Source organism: Lolium perenne, chromosome 3, assembly GCF_019359855.2.
Source record: "Lolium perenne isolate Kyuss_39 chromosome 3, Kyuss_2.0, whole genome shotgun sequence".
NCBI lineage: Eukaryota > Viridiplantae > Streptophyta > Magnoliopsida > Poales > Poaceae > Lolium > Lolium perenne.
In genome coordinates this window covers 239,460,595-239,483,003 of record NC_067246.2, presented here as the reverse complement: position 1 = coordinate 239,483,003, position 22,409 = coordinate 239,460,595, and the positions used below count along the sequence as shown (strand labels likewise).

General features: G+C 48.0%; 1 protein-coding gene across 1 annotated transcript; it reads right to left on the bottom strand.

Annotated features, from left to right (window-relative positions):
• Nucleotides 1–5,564: 5,564 nt before the first annotated feature.
• Nucleotides 5,565–21,791, bottom strand: LOC127343875 (uncharacterized). Its single transcript, XM_051370071.2, has 8 exons — nt 20,894–21,791; nt 20,096–20,548; nt 19,901–19,987; nt 19,715–19,785; nt 19,553–19,629; nt 19,258–19,405; nt 6,327–6,488; nt 5,565–6,216 (listed from the first exon to the last, which is right to left on the bottom strand). Exons 1-8 carry the CDS (start codon nt 21,708–21,710, stop codon nt 5,836–5,838), a joined length of 2,196 nt encoding a protein of 731 aa, XP_051226031.1. The 5' UTR covers nt 21,711–21,791; the 3' UTR covers nt 5,565–5,835.
• Between the last annotated feature and the right edge of the window lie 618 nt (nt 21,792–22,409).

Here is a 22,409-nt window from a genome sequence, read left to right as displayed (position 1 = left end):
GATCGGACATCGTGCAGCCGCGGCCGTCGTCCAAGAACGCCACGTTCTAAGGCTTCCACTCGATTGTGGAGTTGTCCGCGGAAGCTAGCGCTAGCCAGGCCAATGGCAGCCACGATGACGCCGTTCAGGAGGACTGTCCCTCCAGCGACCCATCTTTTTTGTGCTTAGATTAGCGTGTGATGAAAATGTAGGAGTCAGGCCTGAACTTCTCCATGTTGCTACATATGTGTGCTGGTTCTTTGAAGGCAAAGGAGTAATTTTGCTACACACGTAGGCTCAGCCCAGTCTGCAAAATATGTAATCGAACACTGTACTCTTACTAATATCAACTCACGGGCGCGGCGTGCGCCGCGCCTAACTTCCTAGTACTTCTAAGTTTTCATGACAATCACCACTTGATTTCATCCTCTCATAGGCTCTATGGGAACTCCCTATATAATGGGTTAGATCACAAATCATAATTGACAATTCTTACCATACCACAAGATCACATGTGGTACATTCTATATGCTTCATGTGCTTATCAACTTAAATCCAATCTTCACTTTTTGTATTGGTCAACTTTGTATCTTCTCATCCTCTAACACAATATCTTGAGGTACATAAAGAATTCTCCATTACATTGCCTGATTCAAGTCTTGGTTTACCATGGATCAACACATGAGACATAATGAATTCGACATAGAGCCATGGCTTGAATTCTTCTTTTGTAAACAAACTCTCAAGATCTTGGTCCTCCACGCACATAAGCTAGAGCATGGCTTCTTTGAGTTCCTCACAAAAACTTCATCCTTATTTTTTCTTTGTAATCATATTATATCCATCTTTTCAAATATGTGATCGTGATTCCAATACTTAAAGTATATCTTTATCTTCATGGTATATTTATTCATGCCAACACTTGAATCTAACACACGGTTTTCAAGAACTACCTATGAAATATTTATTAATATAGAACTAAATAAAAATATTAGTTCATAGGGATTTTCATTAATTACTAAAACCACACATAGGGACAATATACCTTACAAATTATACACAAACCCATTATCTCGGCGAAGTCATGAGATTTTTTTTTTGCTCTTTACGACTCCTACGTATTACGATCACCCTCGCATAACCATAAACCATTGGAATTTTGAGCCTCAGGATCTCCTCCCTCTCAAATAATTCACAAAGGAACTTCTCCGTGATCTGAATCATAGAGCTACTTGCTGATGAAAAACTATGAAGTACATTTAACTTGCATTCTAGTTTTAGGATTTTCTTTCTTGAAAAATCAAAGTAATCATGGGTCTGCTTCTTAAGAGAATCCAGGAGCCGCCGTAGATTATTTCAAGTGGACTGAATGTTATGGAGGAACTAGAGACGAAGAACAATGGTGGAAGACAACCAATGACTCCGAGATCTAGATTCAACAGGTTCCTCTCATTTAGGGGAGAAATTGATTGTTGGGGATTGTAGATCAAGATATCCTCTTTCAATGACCTAAAAAGATGGAAAATTAATAGGAGGGATTTGAGAGGAAGAAAGCTCATGAGGATCAACAACGGTGATAAAAATATGCTCAAGAACCTTTAGAAAATGTTGGGGGAGAATCCCCTTTTATAACAAAACCAAATATGAACGGTTTCAGGAAAGACGTTTAGTCTAAGTTGGCCCCACGACTAGTCCAACCGAATCCCAGATCGATAGACCTATATGAAAACTAACCTGGACACCGACACAAATGGGTAGAGTCACTTATTTGCAAATCGATAAAGACTCGATGTAGAAATTAGTACATACTGACCATCTCGACATCACGTTTCGTAATGGTCGGTACACCAGAATGGGAAAACTAATACTGGTGCTAGGGTCGCTGGGCTAACTTCCCCCCAACAAAAAACCGCACTTAAAAAAAGGCGATAAATTTTGCATCCAAACTCCGAGTAGAACAGTGAACAAGCTCTATCTAATGAAGACTATAAAACCTAACAAATAGAAAGAGATAAACTACCAAGAGAGGGAAGGCTCGAGACCTCCCAAAATGACGAAAAGTTAAAACCTCCATACTCGAAACTGCAATAGAAGATGCATACATACATATTCTATTTTTTTGATGAACTTGGACTTATTGAAAAACTCGCAAAAACCTCACACACAGAAACACCAAGAAGTAAAAATATGTAGATGCAACGTAGGCAAAGGATTGATCTCCATATGACGATGTGATCAAGTTACTCAAACGCAAGTCCCTCTTGATAGTGCTACTATATATATATCCTATAACTCGGTGTCCCAACACACACCTTGAGACCAGTAAAAGCAACACCTAGCAAGGTCATACACTTTTCTTGCACATCCTGCTTGATCTTGATGATGATTCTTCATGATTTATTGATGCCGGAACGCTTCACCTTGATCATTGTTGCTTCGTGAAGAGTCACAATTTTCTTCCCCATAGACCACAATGGGATAGCTTCATTAAATCACATATTCACAAGCCTATTATCACCAAATGTACAACAAGATTCATGTGTCTGATCTTCTCGAGATGCTCACCCTGAATTTTTTATTCTTATTTTTGATGACGATCACCACTTGATGTCATCCTCTCATAGGATCTATGGGAACTCCCTTTTGATGCATGCCCATGGAAACATACAAGATACATAACCCATAGAGACAACACAAACACACATATATAATGGGTTAGATCACAAATCATAATTGACAAAGCTTACCATACCACAAGGTCACATGTGGTACATTCTTTATGCTTCATGTGTTGACCAACTTAAATCCAATATTCACTTTTTGTATTGATCAATCTTGTATTTTCTCATGTTCTAACACAATATCTTGAGGTACATATTCAATTCTCCATTTGATTGGCTTCTCCAAGTCTTGGTCTACCATGGATGAACACATGAGACATTATGACTTTGACATAGAGCCACGACTTGAATTCTTATTTTGTAAACAAACTCTGGAGATCTTGATCGTCCATGCACATAAGCTAGAGCATGGTTTATTTGAGTTCCACACAAGAACTTCATCTTCATTTCTTCTTCTTGATCATATCATATTCATCTTTTCAAATCTACCATCGTGACGTCAATACTTAAAGTATATCTTTATTTTCATGGCATATTTATACATGCCAACACTTGAATCTAACACATGGTCTTCAAGAAATACCTATCAAATATTTATTCATATAAAGCTCAATGAAAACACTAGTACATATGGATTATCACTAATTACTAAAACCACACATAGAGACAATATACCCTTACACCTTATACACAATCCCATTATCGCGACGAAGTCGTGTGATTATTTTTTGTTCTTTACGAGTCCTAGGTATTACGGTCACCCTCGCGTAACCATAAACCGTTGGAATGTTGAGCCCCATGATCTCCTCCCTCCCGAATAATTCACAAAAGAACGTCTCCATGATCTGAATCACATAGCTACTTGTTGATGAAGAGCTATGAAATCCCTTTAACTTGCATTCTAGTATTTTGGATTTTCTTTCTTGCAGCACCAAAGTAATCATGGGTCTACTTCTTAAGAGAACTCGCGAGTTGCCGCTGGTTATTGCAAGTTGATCGAACAAAATGGAATCTTCCCTGGCCCATGCATGTTACATGGCCTCCATATAATTAGGATCCCTGCTCCAGGTAGTCTCGAAATGAAACTATTTTGAACTGGAGACACCAGTTGTTTTCATCCGAACTAAGAAGGTGATAGATATGGCAATGGTCTGATGACATGGTGATCACATTCGCAACACTAAAATGATTAAAAATCTCCAGGAAATTCCATTTCCAATAGCATGACCGAGATGGACAAAAATAAGATCATCCCCTCTTGTCTAGTATTCCACGTTTACTTGTGACCAATAAAACTCAACTCCACTAGTCCACAAGAATCAAGATAATTCCGTAACAACAACATTTGGGTCTGCTATCTATCATCGGGACCAAGAGGCCCATCACTTCACAAAACCTGAACGATACGGTACGACCCAATGACATCACCATGTAAAGTGCTCCAATGACAATTGACAGACCCATGCACCGAAAGATGAATCTTCTCCTTTATGTGTGTCTATCTACAATTATATCGAATGCTATGCAACTTGACTCTTCTACTCATTGCCCCTTTAGATTTGAGCGTGGGTGTATGAAATCACTGGAGGAGACCGAATGCGCTAGAGGACTCAAGCCCGACACAGAGAGGCATGGAATCGAGGAAGTAATAAGCAACCTCAGTCTGCCGAATGGTTGGAAATATGCCCTAGAGAGAATAGTTTCTACTATTATATTTCCAGCAGCAACAAGCCCATAATAAACATTTAAATGTTGGTTATACATGCATTAGACAAGTTTAGTCTAGAAGCATAAGACATGTGTTTCCCTTGCCAGGGATCCACTCTGTTAATCACTTTTTTCAGCAAGAAACATCAACTAATCAATAGTAAGTTTATAATCACTGATAGGTACTGCAAGATATTTCATGGGAAACTCCCGTAGCTGACAATTAAAAAGATTAGCAATCCTTAAAAATTCACATGAATCTGAAGAAAAAACTTTTAACCCCTATTTACGTTTTATTCATTCGATGAGTGGCTAATTACAACTTTCACCTCCCAGCAAAAATCACATGAATCTGAAGAACGAAGAACCAACACGGAAAGAAAGAAATGGAAAGAAAATCCCAGTGCCAGCATCATGTATGTACACGAGCAGCGATTTTCTTTGATCATTCGCTCGAAAACTCTACGAAAAATTCCAGCATCTCATCACCCCCGGCTGGGTTGTCCGGTCTCAGCACGATGACTTCTCAATTGTCTACTATAAGAAGCTCTACTATGACAAGCCTTGCCCAGCTTCGATGATGGAGGGGCGAGGACGGCGGCAGGCCTTCGGCTCACATCTGTAGTCGTCGCTAAGTGAACCAAAGACCTACTTGTAATTTTTATTATTTTTGGGTTTATTTGTACTGCCTATTAATGGTTATTAATAGATTGGCAGATTTTTCGTGAAAAAAGTAGCCCATAATAACCATTAAAATGTTGTTTATACATGTCTTTACTATTAAGGTGAAACCTGCGAATGTCTGGTATCACACGTCTAAAAAATTACAAACAACATGCCACTCCATGTTCCCACATCTCAACAAACAAACAGCCACACACATGCGACTCCACGCCTCACGGCTTAAAACATGCGATCGACCTGGCCTCTCTCCCTCTCTCCACACACCTCCCGTCTCAACAAACAAACATAACTATCTCCACGAGATCTCAAAAAAGAAAAAAACATCTTCGCGGGGCAGACAACGGACACCGGCTGGAAGATTGGCTTCCGCCATGACGACGTCTTTCACTCGATTAGATAAGTTCAGTCTAGAAGCAGAAGCATGTGTTTCCCTTGCCAGGGATCTACTCTGTAAATCACTTTTTTCTGCAAGAAACATCAACTGATCAATAGTAAGTTTATGATCACTCATAGGTACTGCAAGATATACCATAGCCAACTCCCCTAGCTGACAATTAAAGAGATTAGCAATCCTAAAAAAATCACATGAATCTGAAAAAAGAACTTTTAACACCTACTGTATTTACGTTTTATTCATCCGATGAGTGGTTAATTACAACTTCCACCACCCAAAACAAATCACATGAATCTGAAAACCGAAGAACAAACACGGAAAGAAAGAAAGGGGAACGAAATCTCAGTGGCAGCATCAGGTATGTACACGAGCAACGATTTTCTTTTATCATTGGCTCGTAAACTTTACGAAAATTCCGGCGTCTCATCGGTCATCACCAGGCCCTGGTCATCACCCTCGGCTCGGCCGTCCGACCTGCCTGCTGGCGGTGGTGCGCCGGCTTAACCGCTCCGTAGTTCCGGGTCTAGCCTCGCCGCTCCCAGTTCTGTATGGGGCGTCTGTCATGTCCTCCGTGGTTGCCGCGCTGCTGGCCGTGTACTCGCTGGACGGGTTCAGCCCGTACTCGCTGGTCGGCGCGCTCTGCTCGCTGCTGGCATACTCGCTGATGGTGCCACCGACCGTGCCACTCCCCGGGCCGAACGCCATCTTCCTCAGCCGCCTCATCTCGTCCGTGTTGGCGCCCCCTGACGACCGATGCATCGCGCTCTGGCCTGGCGCCATGCCGCCGTTCAGGTCCTCCGCCGACAGCTCGCCCTCCAGGTACCGGACGATCTGATCACATTCCATCGGAAGCAAACTTGTTACAGATTGTGGTGTCCTCGAGACAGTGTGCAGTGCCTAGCATGTGGAAAACTAGAGTTCGTCGGTGATTTAGCACGAACCTGGGTCATCCGCGGGCGAGACCTCGCAGTTTGTCGAACAGCGGCGGCGGCGCACGCGATGAGCCGCGCCATGTCGTAGGCGTCGTAGTTGGTCTCCAGCCTCGGGTCGATCAGCTCCTCGTAGTTTTCCTCCTCCGCTGCCTTCGTCAGCAAGGGCTTCGCCTGTTCAACAAAGAATAGATGAATTCATTAATGGGTGTGCCTATGTCTCAGTTGACTGAGATTTTCTTAAGTCTCGGTCACCTCAGAAAAGTACAACTGCCACTACTAGGGAAAAGCCTATAGGTGGAGGCAAGTGGTGCCGGCGCACCACCTTGTGCATGCGCCGGTGGAAAGCATTGCCGGCGCACCACATTTCAGCCGCGCCGGCGATGAAGGGGTACTGCCGGCGCATCTCGGGGAAAGGCTCGCCGGCGCTATTTCCTGGCATGGCCCAGGCCGATTCGGGCCAGGCCCAAGAATCATTGCCGGCGCACCGGCCCGAAGTGCGCCGGTGGAAAATTTGCTATTGCCGGCGCACCCCTGGGCCGGTGCGCCGCTAATGATTCTTGGGCCTGGCCCGGGTGATATAGCCGAAAGGGGTATATGTTGCCGGCGCCCCAGGGTCCAGGTGCGCCGGCAATAAACTGGCAGTTATTTCAGCCACCAACCAGAGCCCACTCACTCACACACTCACTACACTCCACTTCTCCACACAAACCCGAGCCTTCTCCCAACCCAGCTCATTTTTGCCCATTTCTATCCCCAATTTCACCAATTTGACCAAACAAAATCAATTTTTTTTAGCAAATCTTCCCTTCCTACATGCATCTCCCACATCCCCCTATGTAGATCTAGATCTACTATCCCGCATTGACCGCTCAATCTAGATCTAGATCTAGAAAGTCGGCTTCCATACGCCATTGTCGCGGCGCGTCGTCTCGATCTTATCGACGAATATATCAAACAAATAGGTGATTAATGAACAAATTAAGGAATGAAATCGATGTATGTTGGACATTTGAAGAAAAGCTCTCGTGTGTGGCATATATATATGTTGTGCTTGTGCTTGTGTGTGTGTTGGCGTTGAAAATGAGTTGCCAACGTTGCGCCGAAATGTTGATTCTTCAAGTTTCCGTTTCGGCACATTTACAAGCGCTCCTATGTCCTACCGTGTAGGAAGGTCATGCCGAAATTTTCCGTGAAAACTACCGACGGATGCATGGTTCTAATGAATTATGTAATCTTACCATGCAGGCGATAATGGTTATCGAGATGAGTGAAAGCATCGTGATGAGATATCTGAAACACGCGATCATCGACATGTATGAAAATAACCGCACGGAGGTATTGTGTCCGTGCCGGAGATGCAAACGAGGGAAATGGTTTGACCCGTATTCAGGCAAGTTGCAGGGGCACCTGCTCACTAATGGTTTCATGCATGGACACACTCAATGGATGAGTGATGATGGCGCGGAGGTCAATGGGGCGACGGCGGCAGGTGGTAAAAATGGCCGGCAAGAAGGAGGGCATCATGATACTGATGACGATGAAGAGTTTGTCGCACATGACGATAACCTTGACGACGACAATAACCTTGACGACGACGAAGAGGTGCCGCTAGCTTCAGTCGTGCGGGACCCTCATCTTCAAGATCTGCTTCTCGAAAAGACGAAAGGCGCCAAGCGGAAATCAAAGCTTGAGCAACTCGAGATAGACTCGAATACTCCGTTGTACGACTCAGGTCGCGGGTTGGGGAGTCTCGCTTGAGAGTAGCTCTCGATGTCTTTGCAGATGAAGGCGAAACACGGATGGACGGACACAAGCGTCGACGACATCCTGGAATACGTGAAAGATCTCCTTCCTGCCGGGAACACGTGTCCTGGTAGTCTAGCCGAGGCCAAGAGAATCACGTGCCCTCTCGACTTACCCCACGAAAAGTATCACGCCTGCATCAACGACTGTATCATGTATCGCAAGGAGCACATGGACAAGACCAAATGTCCTGTGTGTGAAGCTGAACGGTACAAGAAAGGGAAGAAGAAAGCTCCTCGGAAAGTTGTGTGGTACTTCCCGCTCGCCCCCCGGCTTCAACGGTTCTACGCGGACCGCAAGGAAGCAAAGCTCATGCGGCGGCACGCGAGAAAGAAAGGAGGCGGTGTTGAATGATAAAGAGCGGATTGAGCACCCAGTCTTGGCGCACCCTTCGGATGCAAGCCGATGGAAAGCATTAGACAATGAATTCGGAAGTTTTGGGCGAGATCCCGAAACATCAGGTTGGGTGCGAGCACGGACGGATTCAATCCGTTCGGAAACCAGAGCAGCACACATAGCACATGGCCCGTGTTTGTATGGATCTACAACCTCCCGCCCTGGCTGTGCATGAAGAGGAAGTACATACTGATGAGTATGCTAATTCAAGGGCCGACACAGCCAGGAAACGATATCAACATGTATCTCGAACTATTAAAGGAGGAGCTTGAAACGTTGTGGGCGGAGGAAGGGGTAGATACATGGGACGCCGTCGCGGAAGAATATTTCCCTTTGAGAGCCGCGTTGATCACGACGGTGCGGGACTACCTCGGATACGGTTACATTTCGTGCCGGGTGTGCCATGGACACAAGGCATGTGTCAGTGCATGGAAGAGACGATGTTTTTGCAGCTTGGTATGGATGGCTCGTCGACAACAGTGTACATGGGGCCTCGAAGGTGGCTAGAGAAAACTGACCCGTGGAGAAAGCTTGGAGATCTGTTCGATTGTACAAATGAACCCCGAGGACCTCCACGTAAGAAGAGCGGCGAAGAGATCGATACATTCTTGAAAGGTTGGAAGGAGTGCCTCTGCGCCGGGAAAGATTCGTCAAAAGCCTGGAGAGAAGAAGAAGAAAAAGGAAACGACGCCGCTCATTGGTGTATGGAAAAGGAGGTCCGTGTTTTGGGACTTGCCGTCTTTGGAAAATTCTCGATACACCTCACTTTGCCTTGATGTCATGCATATTACAAAGAACGTGTGCGAGAGCTTGCTTGGCACTCTTCTCAACATGCCGGACCGGACCAAAGATGGGCCGAAAGCAAGACAGACCTGAAAGTTTTGGGCATCGGGGAAGAGCTTCAGATCCCGCCGGCCCAAGAGGGACGATCGGAGGAGGAGGCGGACGGCGGTCGAAGCGCAAAAGGAATAAGCAGCCGGACTATTCTTGTCCCCCTCTGCTTCACTTTTAGTCCGGCCGAGGTCGATCAATTTTTCAATTGCCTTGTAGGAGTCGAGTGCCCTTCGGTTACTCCGGGCTAATAAGCGGATACCTGGACCCCAAGAAACGAAACTTCAGCGGCATGAAGTCTCATGACATCACGTGATGATGACGCAGATTCTTCCGGTTGCAATCCGAGGTATAATGGATGACCATGTCCGTGCAACGCTGGTGGGCTCTCAGAACTTCTTCGACGTCATAACTCGGAAGTCGATAAGCGTGAAGAAACTCGCAAGGCTCCGAGGAAGAGATCGTGGTGATCCTATGTGAGATGGAGATGTACTTCCCTTTGCATTCTTTGACGTGATGGTCCATCTGTTGGTCCATATCATGGATGATATCGTCAGTCTAGGGCCGGCATTCTTACACAACATGATGCCGTTTGAAAGAATGAATGGGGTCATTAAAGGATACGTTCATAACAGGTCACATCCAGATGGAAGCAGCGTACCGGGCTGGCTCACCGAAGAGTGCATCTCTTTACGCACGAATTATCTAGACATCGAGGACCCTGTTGGTTTGCCTCAAAACAAGTACCTCTGTAGGTTCGAGGAGTAGGCCACAAAAATGGAAGGAAGGAACTGCACGTGCACATGTCTGCTCGGAGTGCCGACTTTGACAGGGCCAACTTAGTAGCGCTACAACACATTGACTTGATCGATCCTTGGTTGAAAGAGCACAAAACCATGATAGAGAACAGTGGCAAGCCGATGATGACGGAAGCAGAAATATACAGAGAGCACAACTCCTCTTTCGCGCTGGTTCAAAGACCACATTGATGCTAATCCCCCACCAATGGATTCTGACAAGGATAAACTAGTATTGGCCTTGTCACATGGCCCCGCGCCCAACATCATGACTTACCAAGCGTACGATATCAACGGGTACACATTCTACACGGAAGAAAAAGACAAGAACAGTGTTTACCAGAACTCAGGGGTAACGATGGATTCCTGGACGGGTGACGTAAAGACTAGATACTACGGAAGAATCGCGGAAATCTGGGAGCTTAGCTACGCTGGGGAGAAAGTGCCGATGTTCCGTATCAGATGGGCTAAGAGCGTCAGAAAAGAAGACCGGTATTTCACCACCATGTTTCTACCCGAAGCCAACAAATCAAAATCCACGAACGCCACCGCGCAGAATGAGCCATGGGTACTGGCAGAACACGTGCACCAATGCTTCTTCATAACCGACCCATCCAGGCCTAGCCGTGTTATCGTGAGGAGAGGCAAGAGGACCATCGTCGGAATGGATGGAGTCGCCAACGAGGAAGACTTCGAAGGACAAGTCGGAGACCCAATGATGGAAGAATCCGAGGATGAAGACACAACATACACCACAAGAAGAAGCAGGACCACGCTACCGAGGTCAGGTCGACCCTTCAAAAGAAGAAGTCACGACACGGGGCTAAATTATTCAACGACGAGCAAGAAAAGCAAGAAGAAAGCGAAACACTCTTCTCAATCGATGATGTAAAAATTTATTTGCAAACTATAACTCATATTTTGTGTAATTCATAACTACTCATATGGTCATGGCCAATATTTTATGTATGACTAATTAATATTGTGTTGGTCAATATTTTGTGTATGTATATATAACTCATATTTTTTTGTAATGCCTAATTAACTCATATTGCTTTGTTATTATCTTGAAAAGAGAAGGAAAAAAATAGTATAGGATTTGTGGGAAAAGAAAATAAACATAAAAGAAAGTGAAAAGAAATAAAGAAAAGAAGAAAAATAAAATAAAATAGAAAAAGGAAATGTTTTAGAAAAGGAAAAAAATAGTATAGGATTTGTGTTGGTCAATATTTTATGCATGCATGTATATATAACTCATATCTTCATGTTTTTACATAACTCATGCATATTGCTTTGTTATTATCTTAAAAAGATAAGAACATAAATATAATGCATAACTCATTTTTTGTAGATGATTTGGGAGGAAAGAAAATAAACATAAAATAAAGTGAAAACAAATAAAGAAATGAAGAAAAAGTAAAAGTAAAATAGAAAAGGAAATGGCCAGCCGGGGGCTGGTGGGGGCTAAGTCCCACGTATAGCCGGACCCATGTTATTGCCGGCGCACCACCTGTTTGGTTCGCCGGGGGTAGAGTTGTCCCCGGCGAACCAAACAGGTGGTGCGCCGGCAATAACATGGGTCCGGCTATACGTGGGACTTAGCCGCACCGCGTGTGTCGATCCTCTTCCCACCGGTCCACAATCTCACGCGCCCTAGCACACGCCGAACCCTAGCACCGCCCTGCGCCGTCGTCGACCTCGCGGCACGCCGGAGCCGCCACGCAAGGAGGAGCAGGGCGTCGCCGCGGAGAGGAGGGGGAGGCGTCACGCGCCGGCCACCGTCGCGGAGAGGAGGAGGAGGCCGTTGCGCGCCACCATCGCCGGCCACCGTCGCGGAGAGGAGCAGCAGGCGTCGCCGGCCATCGCCGTTGGTAAGAACCTCTCTCCCTTCCCCTCTTCCTTCCCCTCTCCATCCCCCTCTTCCTTCCCTCTCCATCCCCCTCTTCCTTCCCTCTCTCTGCGCCGTTGTTCTTGCAGTAGTTGAATTCGATCTTGCGCCGATTCTTGTATTACTCATAGAAAATTTGATTTGATGCCCTGTACCCTTGCAAATTTGCTCTTGCTCATGCTCAATTTGCTATATATTCATGCTCAATTTGCTACTGCTCATGCTCAATTTGCTACTGCTCATGCTCAATTTGATTTCAATTTGCTACTGCTCATGCTCAATTTGCTATATATTCATGTTAAAGAATTAAATAAATGCAATAGCAGGTGAAAGAGTCAATTTTGAAGTTCAAATTTGAAAAATTAAGCACATCATTGTCTATATGAGTTAAGTACTTAGGTTGATTAGTTAGTTTTACTCAATGTTGTGCTCATGATGAAATGCAGTAATCAGGGTTCATAAAATGATGAAATGCAGTAGCAAATGATGAAATGCAGTAGAAAATGATGAAATGCACTCATATTCATTCTCTGGTTTGAAATTTTGAGAGAGCACTAAAATAAATTACTCTTTTGGTTCATTTAAATGTAGTGCCTTCTATGGCAATGCTATTAAATGTTGGCTGCCTGAAATTCTATAAATTCTCTAGATGTTGGCTGGTTGATATAGCAATAATGCTCTCTGGTTCATTTAAAAAATGATGAAATGAACACTTTAGGGTTCAATTATTTATGTGTTTCATTTAAAACAAAATAAAAATGATGTACATGGTTCTCTGGTTCATGCTTATGCTACTGGAATCAAGTTGAAAATGAACTTTATATATGTTGGTTTAGTTGGTTTAGATGAAATGCAAATGAAGTAGCTAGCTAGGTTCATGTTTCTTAGGTATGTTCATAATAATATGATGGTTCTCTGGTCAAAATAATTTAGTAGGTTTAGTTAATAAAATTTGCTAGCAGTACATGGTTCATTTAAATTAAATGAACACTAGTTGGCAGTAGCAAATGCTACTACTGGTTTAGCTACTGGTTTACTTAATTTAAGAAGAAGAAGTGCTATGTTCATTCTCTGGTTCATTTAAAATTGTGTTTTTGCAAATATATGATGTGCTGTTGCAAATGGACATTAGCTAGCTAGGTTCATTTAGTTGATTTATAATTGGAGCTTTCTGATAATCCACAAATGAGAAATGACACATGTGAGCTTCTCTGGTTCATTTAAAAGAAAATGAAAATTGGTGCTATGTTCCTTATCTGGTTCATTTAAAACAAAATGAAAATGATAAGGTACCTAGTGTATTTTGTATAAGTGTGGGTACAAGCTCTCTGCCATTTATGCTCTCATGCTCATGCTACTGTCAAATTATGTTAGCAATAAAAATAAAATGCTTTAATAAAATGCTTTATATACTAAGTGCTGTTGAAAAAAGAAATTGAGTTGGGCTGTGGAAATGCTACTGGTTCCAGAGAAAATGCTCTCTGCCATTTATGCTCTCATGCTCATGCTACTGTCAATGCAATGAAAATTGATTTTGTTTATTATAGTGTAAATGAAATGTAGCTGATATGTGAATTTCTGTTGTAATTAAGCAGTAATGCTGCCAGGGATGCCAGGGATGTAAAATGCTCACTATACGAGGACCATGAGATGGAGGATGCCGCTGGGGGTAGTGCCGACGAGCCGAGCGGCAACGAGGCAAGCGCCGCCGCCGGGGGTAGTACCTACGAGCCTAGCGGCGATGAGGCAACCGGCGCCGCCGGGGGTGGCGGCGAGACAAGCGGCGACGATCCTAGCGCCGCCGCCGGGAGTAGTGGCACCGGGACAAGTGGAGCCAAGAGGCCGCGGAAGGCAAGGCGCCAAAACACGGTCGGCACCGGCAGAGACACAGTCACAGAGGTGGACCCCGCCAGTGGTTTGCCGGTGTTGCCTAAGGATGTTGCCAAGGGGTACGGCAACCAACTGGCATGTATCCTCCGAGAGGTCGTCAATCTCAACGAGACGGACCTCCGAGCTGAGAGCAAAGCGCCTTTGCGAGCCCAGCTCATTGCGAGGTTGCACGCACGATACAAGTTCCTAGGCGACTACGCCTCCAGTCATCAAACCAACAACATTGTGAACTCACAAGCCCTCCTGAAGTTCACCAAACACCTCAGCAGCTATAAGTACATGGTGCGGAGGCTGATTGCTGAGGGCAAAGGTTTCGAAGAGGTCCACTCCGCCTTTCCGCATGTCACCCAGGCGGACTTTGATGCTTTTGTGGCCAATGAAGAGCTACAAGCAACCAAGAATCGCAAGTTGTGGGGGAAGGAAATGCGGGAGCTTAACATCGGCAACCACAACCTTGGGAGCCGTGGGTACGAGGGAAAGGAGCCCTATTGGGCGAAGGAGGACGAGGCGTATGTAAATGCCGGCATTGAGAACCCCTGGCTCAAGTACAAGGACCCGCTTGAAAGAAGATTCATCAGGTCCCGGTACCATAAGAAGAAACTAACCGGGGAACTTGTCACGGACCCGAAGGTCGTAACCGACATAATTTGGTTCACGAACGACCAGAAGGTCCTGGCGTTGGAGAAAAAACTGGTAAGCAATTTACCGGTTTTATTAGATTAAGTATCGTTCATATAATAGTAGCAACATTTCTAAATGGTTCGCGTTTCTTCCGCAGGAAGAAGAAAGACAAAGACTTTCTCAAGCCTCCCAAGGTGACGAAGGCTCCTCGTCCCAGGCGTCGACGGGCAGGGTAGCCTGGGACAAGCCTCTCGTACGGGCGCTAAACATCGTTAATGAGCATTCACCGACGAGAAGGCCGCATAGAGGCCGTGTGGCTGGCGCCGGTACAGGCTACAAGCATGGTCACTATGGCTTGTCGTCTGCGGCCGATAAAAATGCGCGTAATGAGAGGAAGCAGCGGGAGGCGGAGGAAATGAGGGAGTCAATCCTAGCCCAAGTCCAAGCTGGTTTGGTACCGCAACTGGTACCGCAACTCAAAGCTACACTCGTACCTGAAGTCAAAGCTGAAGTCGCCGCTGGAGTCCAAGCAGATTTCAACGCTATGCAAGCGTGGTATGAGGGTGGCAAACAAGGCCCCCCCCCCCCGAAAATGCAAGTGGTTAGCTTCAACGGCAGCAACTCGATGGTGCCGCCGTCCGCCGGCAATGACAATGTTATAATGGAGACTCCTCCGGCCGCCGGCAATGTCGCTGGTGCTAGGGATTCACCGTCCATGCCGGGTAGCAGCCCCTCCGTCACTTGCACGCCCGCCGCCGCATGTGCTGGCCCGTCGACATTAGCCGAGCTCAACGCCCTCACGGTAATTAACTAATGTGTACATCAAGTTAATATATTAGTTTCGTCATCCTTGCCCTCTCTCTAACGCCATACACATGTTCTCGCAGGCGCTCTCGACGCCATGCACCTTTTTGATGAGAGTAAACGACGAACTCAAAGACGTCGCGAGGGGGTCCATCATTCGGCCCCTGGATAAGAAGTGGCACACACGAGATATGGCGGATGACGTTTACCGGGTTGAAGTGGATCGGGCGTTACCGGGCTATGAGGATTTGTTTCCTCCTAATCAACCGCATGGTGCCGATGACGATAGCCCGTTGAATCTGGCCTCACTGAAGGGTTGGGTACTGCTATGGCCGAAGACCCTAATTCGGATCAACACCTACTCGGGGTCGACGGCAAGCAAAGACAAGCACCTTGCGGCGCCACATGTCGAGCGTCCCTCCACGACAGCCGGCGGCGCCGTGGTCATCGCCCCACCGAACGGCCGGCTGCGTCGGAGGTCGGCGCCCCCCCCCAACAGCCAGCTGCGCCAGAGGCCGAGGAATCTGAACGTGACAACTGCCACTGGGATATTCCTACGGCTTCACACGTTGTCCCTGAGGCTGCGCCGGGCTTCAAATATGTGTGCTCCAAGAAGCTGGTCGAGTCTCAAGACACGGCTGCTGAGGAGGAAAATCCTGAGGAGGTCGCCACCGCCGCCGTCAAAAATATGTTGAGCCCAAACACACTCCGTGCTACGGCCACTACGGCGATGGATGGTCCAGCACTACAACCCAAGAAGAGGAAGAGGGCAAATAAGAAGGACGCCCAAGACAAGGCGGCGGCGGCCAAATCCAAGGACAAGGTCCCACTCCTTGACAAGTTGCCAAACAATTGGCGACCTCTGCATCACTTGGGTCAACCGATGCTGCCGGAGCATGTCGTGAAGAAACTCACCCCGGATATGAGGAGCTTGCATGAGACTGTCTTGCATGTGGAGAACCTTCTTCTCAAATCAAAAGATCCCTGGTTACCCTCTCTTCGTGGCGAAGGTGCCAACTGGCATGAACTTCGTCGAGAAGTACCCCGCGGACTTGTGCTTCATCCGGTTCAACGACATCTTCAGCATCTATCGCATGCAAGCGCTCCACTTTAGTGTGGTTCGCCTAGTTGCTCTTAGCATGTCTTCCCAGTTGTTAAGGAGGGGACGCCGACCATCGCGATCATGGACCCCTTCTATATGCGGGAGAGCATCATCTGCAACCACTGGGGATCGCGCGATTGCCACCCGGCAGGTCGAGGATTTCATGCTGGCGAACATTAAGAAGGGCGCCATTCTCATCCCTTACTTCCCCGAGTAAGTAATCACTCGCTAGTCCCCCATCACCATTCTATCCTATATCTCCATTTGCATTTCCAAAGGTTAATCCGTGTGTTTTCCGCAGAGACAAGTTCTGCACCCTCATCGTCGTGCACCCGCAACACTCGCATGCAGTCTATCTCGACTCGGGTAGGGACCGCAAGAAAGACTACTCCCACATCAGGGCCCTTCTCAATGATGCTCTCACCGGCTTCGCCAACAAGGCAGGCCCCCTCAAAGTAGAGAGGAAATCCCGAGGAGGCTTCGTCTTAACCCACACAACCAACTTCCCTGCCTCGGGCGATCGACGCCCGACAATGGGATGGACGCGTGGTACGCCATCCTTCGGATGCAGGAGTACATAAAGTACGCAGATGACATGTTGCTGCCAGATAATCTCAGAAACAGGTTTGCAAACATGGCGGATGTCCCTGATAGAGAGATTAGAAAGAACTGGGGTCGCATCCAGCAGTTCATTTGCACGATAATCCTGCAGGATGTCAACAATAGGTCTGGCGAGTTCTTCTACGGCTATGGTCTACCACCTAATGACGAGATAGACCTCCGCTTGGAGATGTCGCGTGATGAGAGGCCGTTCAACTCGCTTGAGGGCTGCCGTCCATTCCCCCCTAGGCGTACAACCTGATCCTACGACGGGAACACTTGCTAAAGCTTGAACGATATGTCCTTGAACTTCCGTACTGTAATAATTGTTATATATTCCCATAGAATCGACTAGTTGCTTTTATTTAGTTGTATGAATGTGCATGTGAACATGTGTCTGTAGTTTCATTTACTTTGCTATATATTTCAAGATTATGGCGTACATAGCTTAATAATTATTTGCATTTACTCGACCACTACTTGCCTCGTATTTGGAGTTCGCCGATGATTAGAATGTTCGGTCAATCGTACAGTCGGGGGTGGAGCCAGTGAGCCTTGGTGCGACGGCCACAAGTATCAATCTATTGTGCATCCTACCTAGCCTCACTGACTCCATCCCTGGATGTTAATATTTGTTTCGACCGACAAAGTATGAGGCACGCTATTTAATTCGTACTACTTGTCTTCTATTTGAGTTCGCACTTCTTAATTGCATTGGCCGATGATTAAAATGTTCGGTCACTTGTACACTCCGGGGTGGGGCCAGTGAGGCTTGGTGTGATGGCCACAAATATCAATCTATTGTGCATCCTACCTAGCCTCACTGACCCCATCCCTGTATGTTATTATTTATTTCGACCAACAAAGTATGAGGCACATGCTATTTAGTTCATACTACTTGTCTCTTATTTGAGTTGGCACTTGTTCATTGCATTGGTACTAACGTTTTACTTGTCTTGTGAATGGAGATGCCGACGACATATGTCGTGTACAAGGGGAGGGTTCCTGGAGTCTACGACGACTGGGAGGACTGTCGGAGACAGGTGCACCGTTTCAGCGGCAACAGCTACAAGGGATACCCCACTAGGGTGGAGGCGGAAGGAAGATACGCCCGTTATCTAGCGGGAGAGATGAGGGACATGAGGAGGAACCGGATGAAGACCATGGCCTTCGTGATGATGGTCATGACCATGTTGGTCATGTTCTATGTGATTCTAGTTTAGGTTAGGACCTACATTGTGAGGTGTATGACGATACTTGTGACGACTATGTACCAAGACTTCTAACTTTGTGAAACTTCGCCGTTCGGTGTTGCATATGCACATGTGTTGTATGAATCAACACATTCCGAAACGAGACTTGCGTATTTGTGTACTGATACCGAAATGAAACTTGGCTCTCTATGTGCTTCTCATATTGCATGTAATACTGTATAAATATGAACTGCGTTGTAAATATATACTGCTGTCAAAATTGTATTGTAATATGCTGGAAAAAAGTGGAAAAAAGAATTTTCGAATTAATTGCCGGCGCACCTAAATGAAACATTGCCGGCGCACGTGGCATGCGCCAGTGCTGGATGCACTACTGCCGGCGCACCTGATTGTGCGCCGGTGGAATAGATCTTTGCCGGCGAAGCAGGGTGGTGCGCCGGCAGTAGCTGATATATCGCCGGCGCACAGCCTGGTGCGCCGGCAGTGTCCGTTTATCACCGGCGCGTTCGCACCGGCGGGCTCGTGGTGCGCCGGCAATGGGGGTTTTAGGTGCGCCGGCAATGGGCCTTTCCCTAGTAGTGTGCAGTTCAAAGAAAAGTGCAACTCGGTCCAGTTGCACATTTCTGGCAGAAAAGTGCAATTGCACTTTTTTAACAGAAAAGTGCAACTCAAAGCAATTTTTTGTAGGTGACTTAGACTTAAGAAAATCTCAATTGACTGAGACATAGCAAAACCGTTCATTAATTGCTACTCGTTACATTTGTAGCTTGAAATATGAATGGGGAATTAGTTGGGATAAACATGATGGACCTATATACTAGTACAGTGAGGGGAAGTACAGTCATTTTTAGTGGTTGTCATTGTCTGATAATTTGAACAAGTTCAAGAAAAGGAGTTTGAAAGGAAACGACCATCTGGATCACTGAATGTTCCAAAAGAAAAACAAAATCTTGCACAAATTCAGGCGATAGTTCAGAGCTTCATGGCAACTCACCCAAGAAACCAATGTTTCAGGCTGGTGATCCGAAGATTCCATGATAGGTTTCCTTCCGGTGATCAGCTCCAGAAGCATTACGCCGAAGGAGAAGACGTCTGACCGGTCGGAGACTTTGCCGGTGGCAGCATATTCCGGAGCCAGATATCTGGAGACACAAGTTTTCACAACACAAGATTACTCCACATGCATTTCATTCATGTACCAGCTACGCGATCTTCCTAGTCAATCTGAGATTCTGATATCTGTGGTACGCTGGCAATTTGTTAGGGGTGCGTGTGAGCAATTATCTTACCCAAAAGTCCCCATTATGCGCGTTTCAACAGCAGTCTGTTCTAATTCCTGGCATTTTGCCAGCCCAAAATCTGCAACCTGTAGGTACCAGAGCCGTAGATAAATAAACTGAAAAACACTAAGTCAGGTGATTCCACAATGGTATTCTGTTTTGACGATCTACCTTGGGCTCGTAGTTGTAATCCAGGAGGATGTTGGCTGCCTTGATATCGCGATGGATAATCTTGGGGTGACCTGAGATCAAAACCTTCAGTTTAACGCCACAAAATTCTAATAGCACGATGGACAATCTCCACGCCACAAATTTGTATTAGAATGAAATGAACTGAGCCAATCAGGGAGAGCTCACAGTCCTCGTGCAGATACGCGAGGCCCTTCGCCGAGCCGACCGCGATCTTCCACCGCCGGGGCCAATCTAGCGTTGCGCGGCTGCTCCCTGAAACCATCACCATACTCTCATGTCAATGCTCACATTTCTTAGACCAGCAGAGAGCAGAGCAGTTGCAGGAGCATTGTCCATTCGGCATAGGACCGAGGTACATACCATGATGCAGCTGGGACTCGAGCGTCTTGTTGGGGACGTACTCGTAGACGAGGAGGCGCTGCTCGGCGTGGATGCAGAAGCCGACGAGGGAGACCAGATTCTTGTGGTGCACGCGGCTGATGATGTCCACCTCGGCCCGGAACTCCTTGTGGCCCTGCCCGCTGCCGGCGCGCAGCTTCTTGATGGCCACCTCCTGCCCGCGCACAGTGCCCTTGTACACATGCCCGAACCCGCCCTCTCCAAGCAGATTCGCCTCCGAGAACCTGTCCGTCGCGGCCGCCAGCTCGTCGTACCCGAACGTGCCGCCCGTCAGGGCCGGCAGCGGCGACCCGGGCGTGCCGCCGCCGCTCTGCCAGGACTGCATCAGCGGCGGCGTCGACGAGGGCGTCGTCGACAGCGCGTGCGAATGCTGCAGCGGCGTCGTCGGCTGCCTCGGGTCGTAGAAGAAATCCGCTGGCAAAAAGCACAAACACATTGAGTTTCGGATGACAGACAGCGTGTTCAGTTTCTCGATGGAACGTAGGAGCACTAGCTACAAGTGGAGCACTGATCAATGTCGCAACGCTGGCACGCCGTGGCGCAGCGCGCGTCGCAGTCACTAGCTCCGTGCCGTTGCATCAGGAGAGAATGGCGCACTAACACCGCGTGTTTGTTGCCGTTAGTTAACGCGTGGTGGTTGCCCGCACCACGACGTCACATGATGTGGCATCGCGGAAAAAGTCAAGAATGGCGGTCTCGCGCGCGACCGAGGCAGGCGGTACGTAGTAGGGGTTGTAGTACGATCGTGTGCGAACGTACCTGGGGTCCCTAGCGGCGGCACCCTACGGCGGCGGCGGCGGCGCTTGGACACGACGCAGAAGATGAGCACGGCCGCGAGGCCGAGCAGGACCACGGCGCCGACGGCCACGCCCACGCCCACCGCGGTGCTAGACGACGACTTGCCCGACGTCGTCGGCGCCGCGCCCGCTGAAGAATCCGGCGGCGGAGGCGGAGACAGCGTTAGAGGAGACGGCGGAGGCGACGGCGAAGCCGGCACGTTGTTGGGTGGTGGCGGCGAGCGGTTGACGCCAGGCGGCGGGGGAGATGAGCCTGGCACGCTCGCCGGGGGAGGCGGGGATGCCGATGGCGGCGGTCTGCGCGGCGGAGGAGGTGACGGCGTCACCGGTGTTGGTGTTGGCGTGGGCGTTGGGCTTGGTGGGGGTGGCGACGGGGACGGTGTTACGGGCGTTGGCGTTGGGGTTGGTGGAGGTGGCGACGGGGACGGTGTTACCGGCGCTGGCGTTGGCGCCGGCCTTGGTGCTGGTGCAGGTGGTGGGGGAGAAAATACCGGCGTAGGCGGCGTCACCGGGGGCACCGCTACCGGAGGAGGAGGAGATGGGGTCACCGGAGGCGGAGGAGATGGCGTCACCGGAGGAGGGGTCACCGGAGGCGTCGCGTCTGGGGGAGGAGGAGATGGAGTCACCGGAGGCGTGGCGCCGGCGTCCGGAGGAGGTGGAGACACCGGAGGCGTCGAGCCGGCGTCCGGAGGAGGTGGGGTCACCGGAGGCGATCCTCCGGGAGGAGGTGGAGTCACGGGAGGCGTCCCGGCGGCGTCCGGAGGTGGTGGGCTCGACATGGTGGCGCGCGGTCGTGCGCGCGAGTGGCTAATGTCAAACTCTCGGCACGGCTAGGAGCTGCGACTAATATACGGACAGAAGACTGGCGAGGCGAGGTGCAACAACAACTGCGATCGACGACATGTATGAGCTGGACGCAGTTAGCCTAACCATGAATGAGTTTGTTTCGCTTAATTCGGCCGCGTAGAAACCTTCTCCGCGGTTTTGCTTGCTGGGTTCAAGCGACAGCGACGACAGGATCTTACGTTTACTTGTTTTTTTAGATGATCACACGGGTTTTGGGCTGCCCTAAAAGAATAATAGTATATATATAGGCTTGTCCATTTCTCTTCGTTTTCTAGCATCCACTCTCCAGGAGTTGTTAGATAAGATTGACGTGCCAAAGTCAATGGTAATGATGCCCATGGCGCCTCGATTATTATTTGTTGTTAGCGTTGGCTTAGCGCTAATCATGCTGAGCAGCTTGCGATTGGCGGACGGACCTGGTCAGATCGATATACGGGCGAACAGCACGCGACGCGACCAGCGGCTTCAACAGCTTCGGCTGCCCGGCGGGTTCAAGCAACGACCATGGCCGGACGGACGGCCCGTTGTCATTGCGTGTAGTGCTAGCCAATTAAAATACCCTACACACTAGCCTAGCTACTTGCCCTGCTGCTGACTAGGAAAAGAGCAGGTGGATACTGTAGAGATTGTAC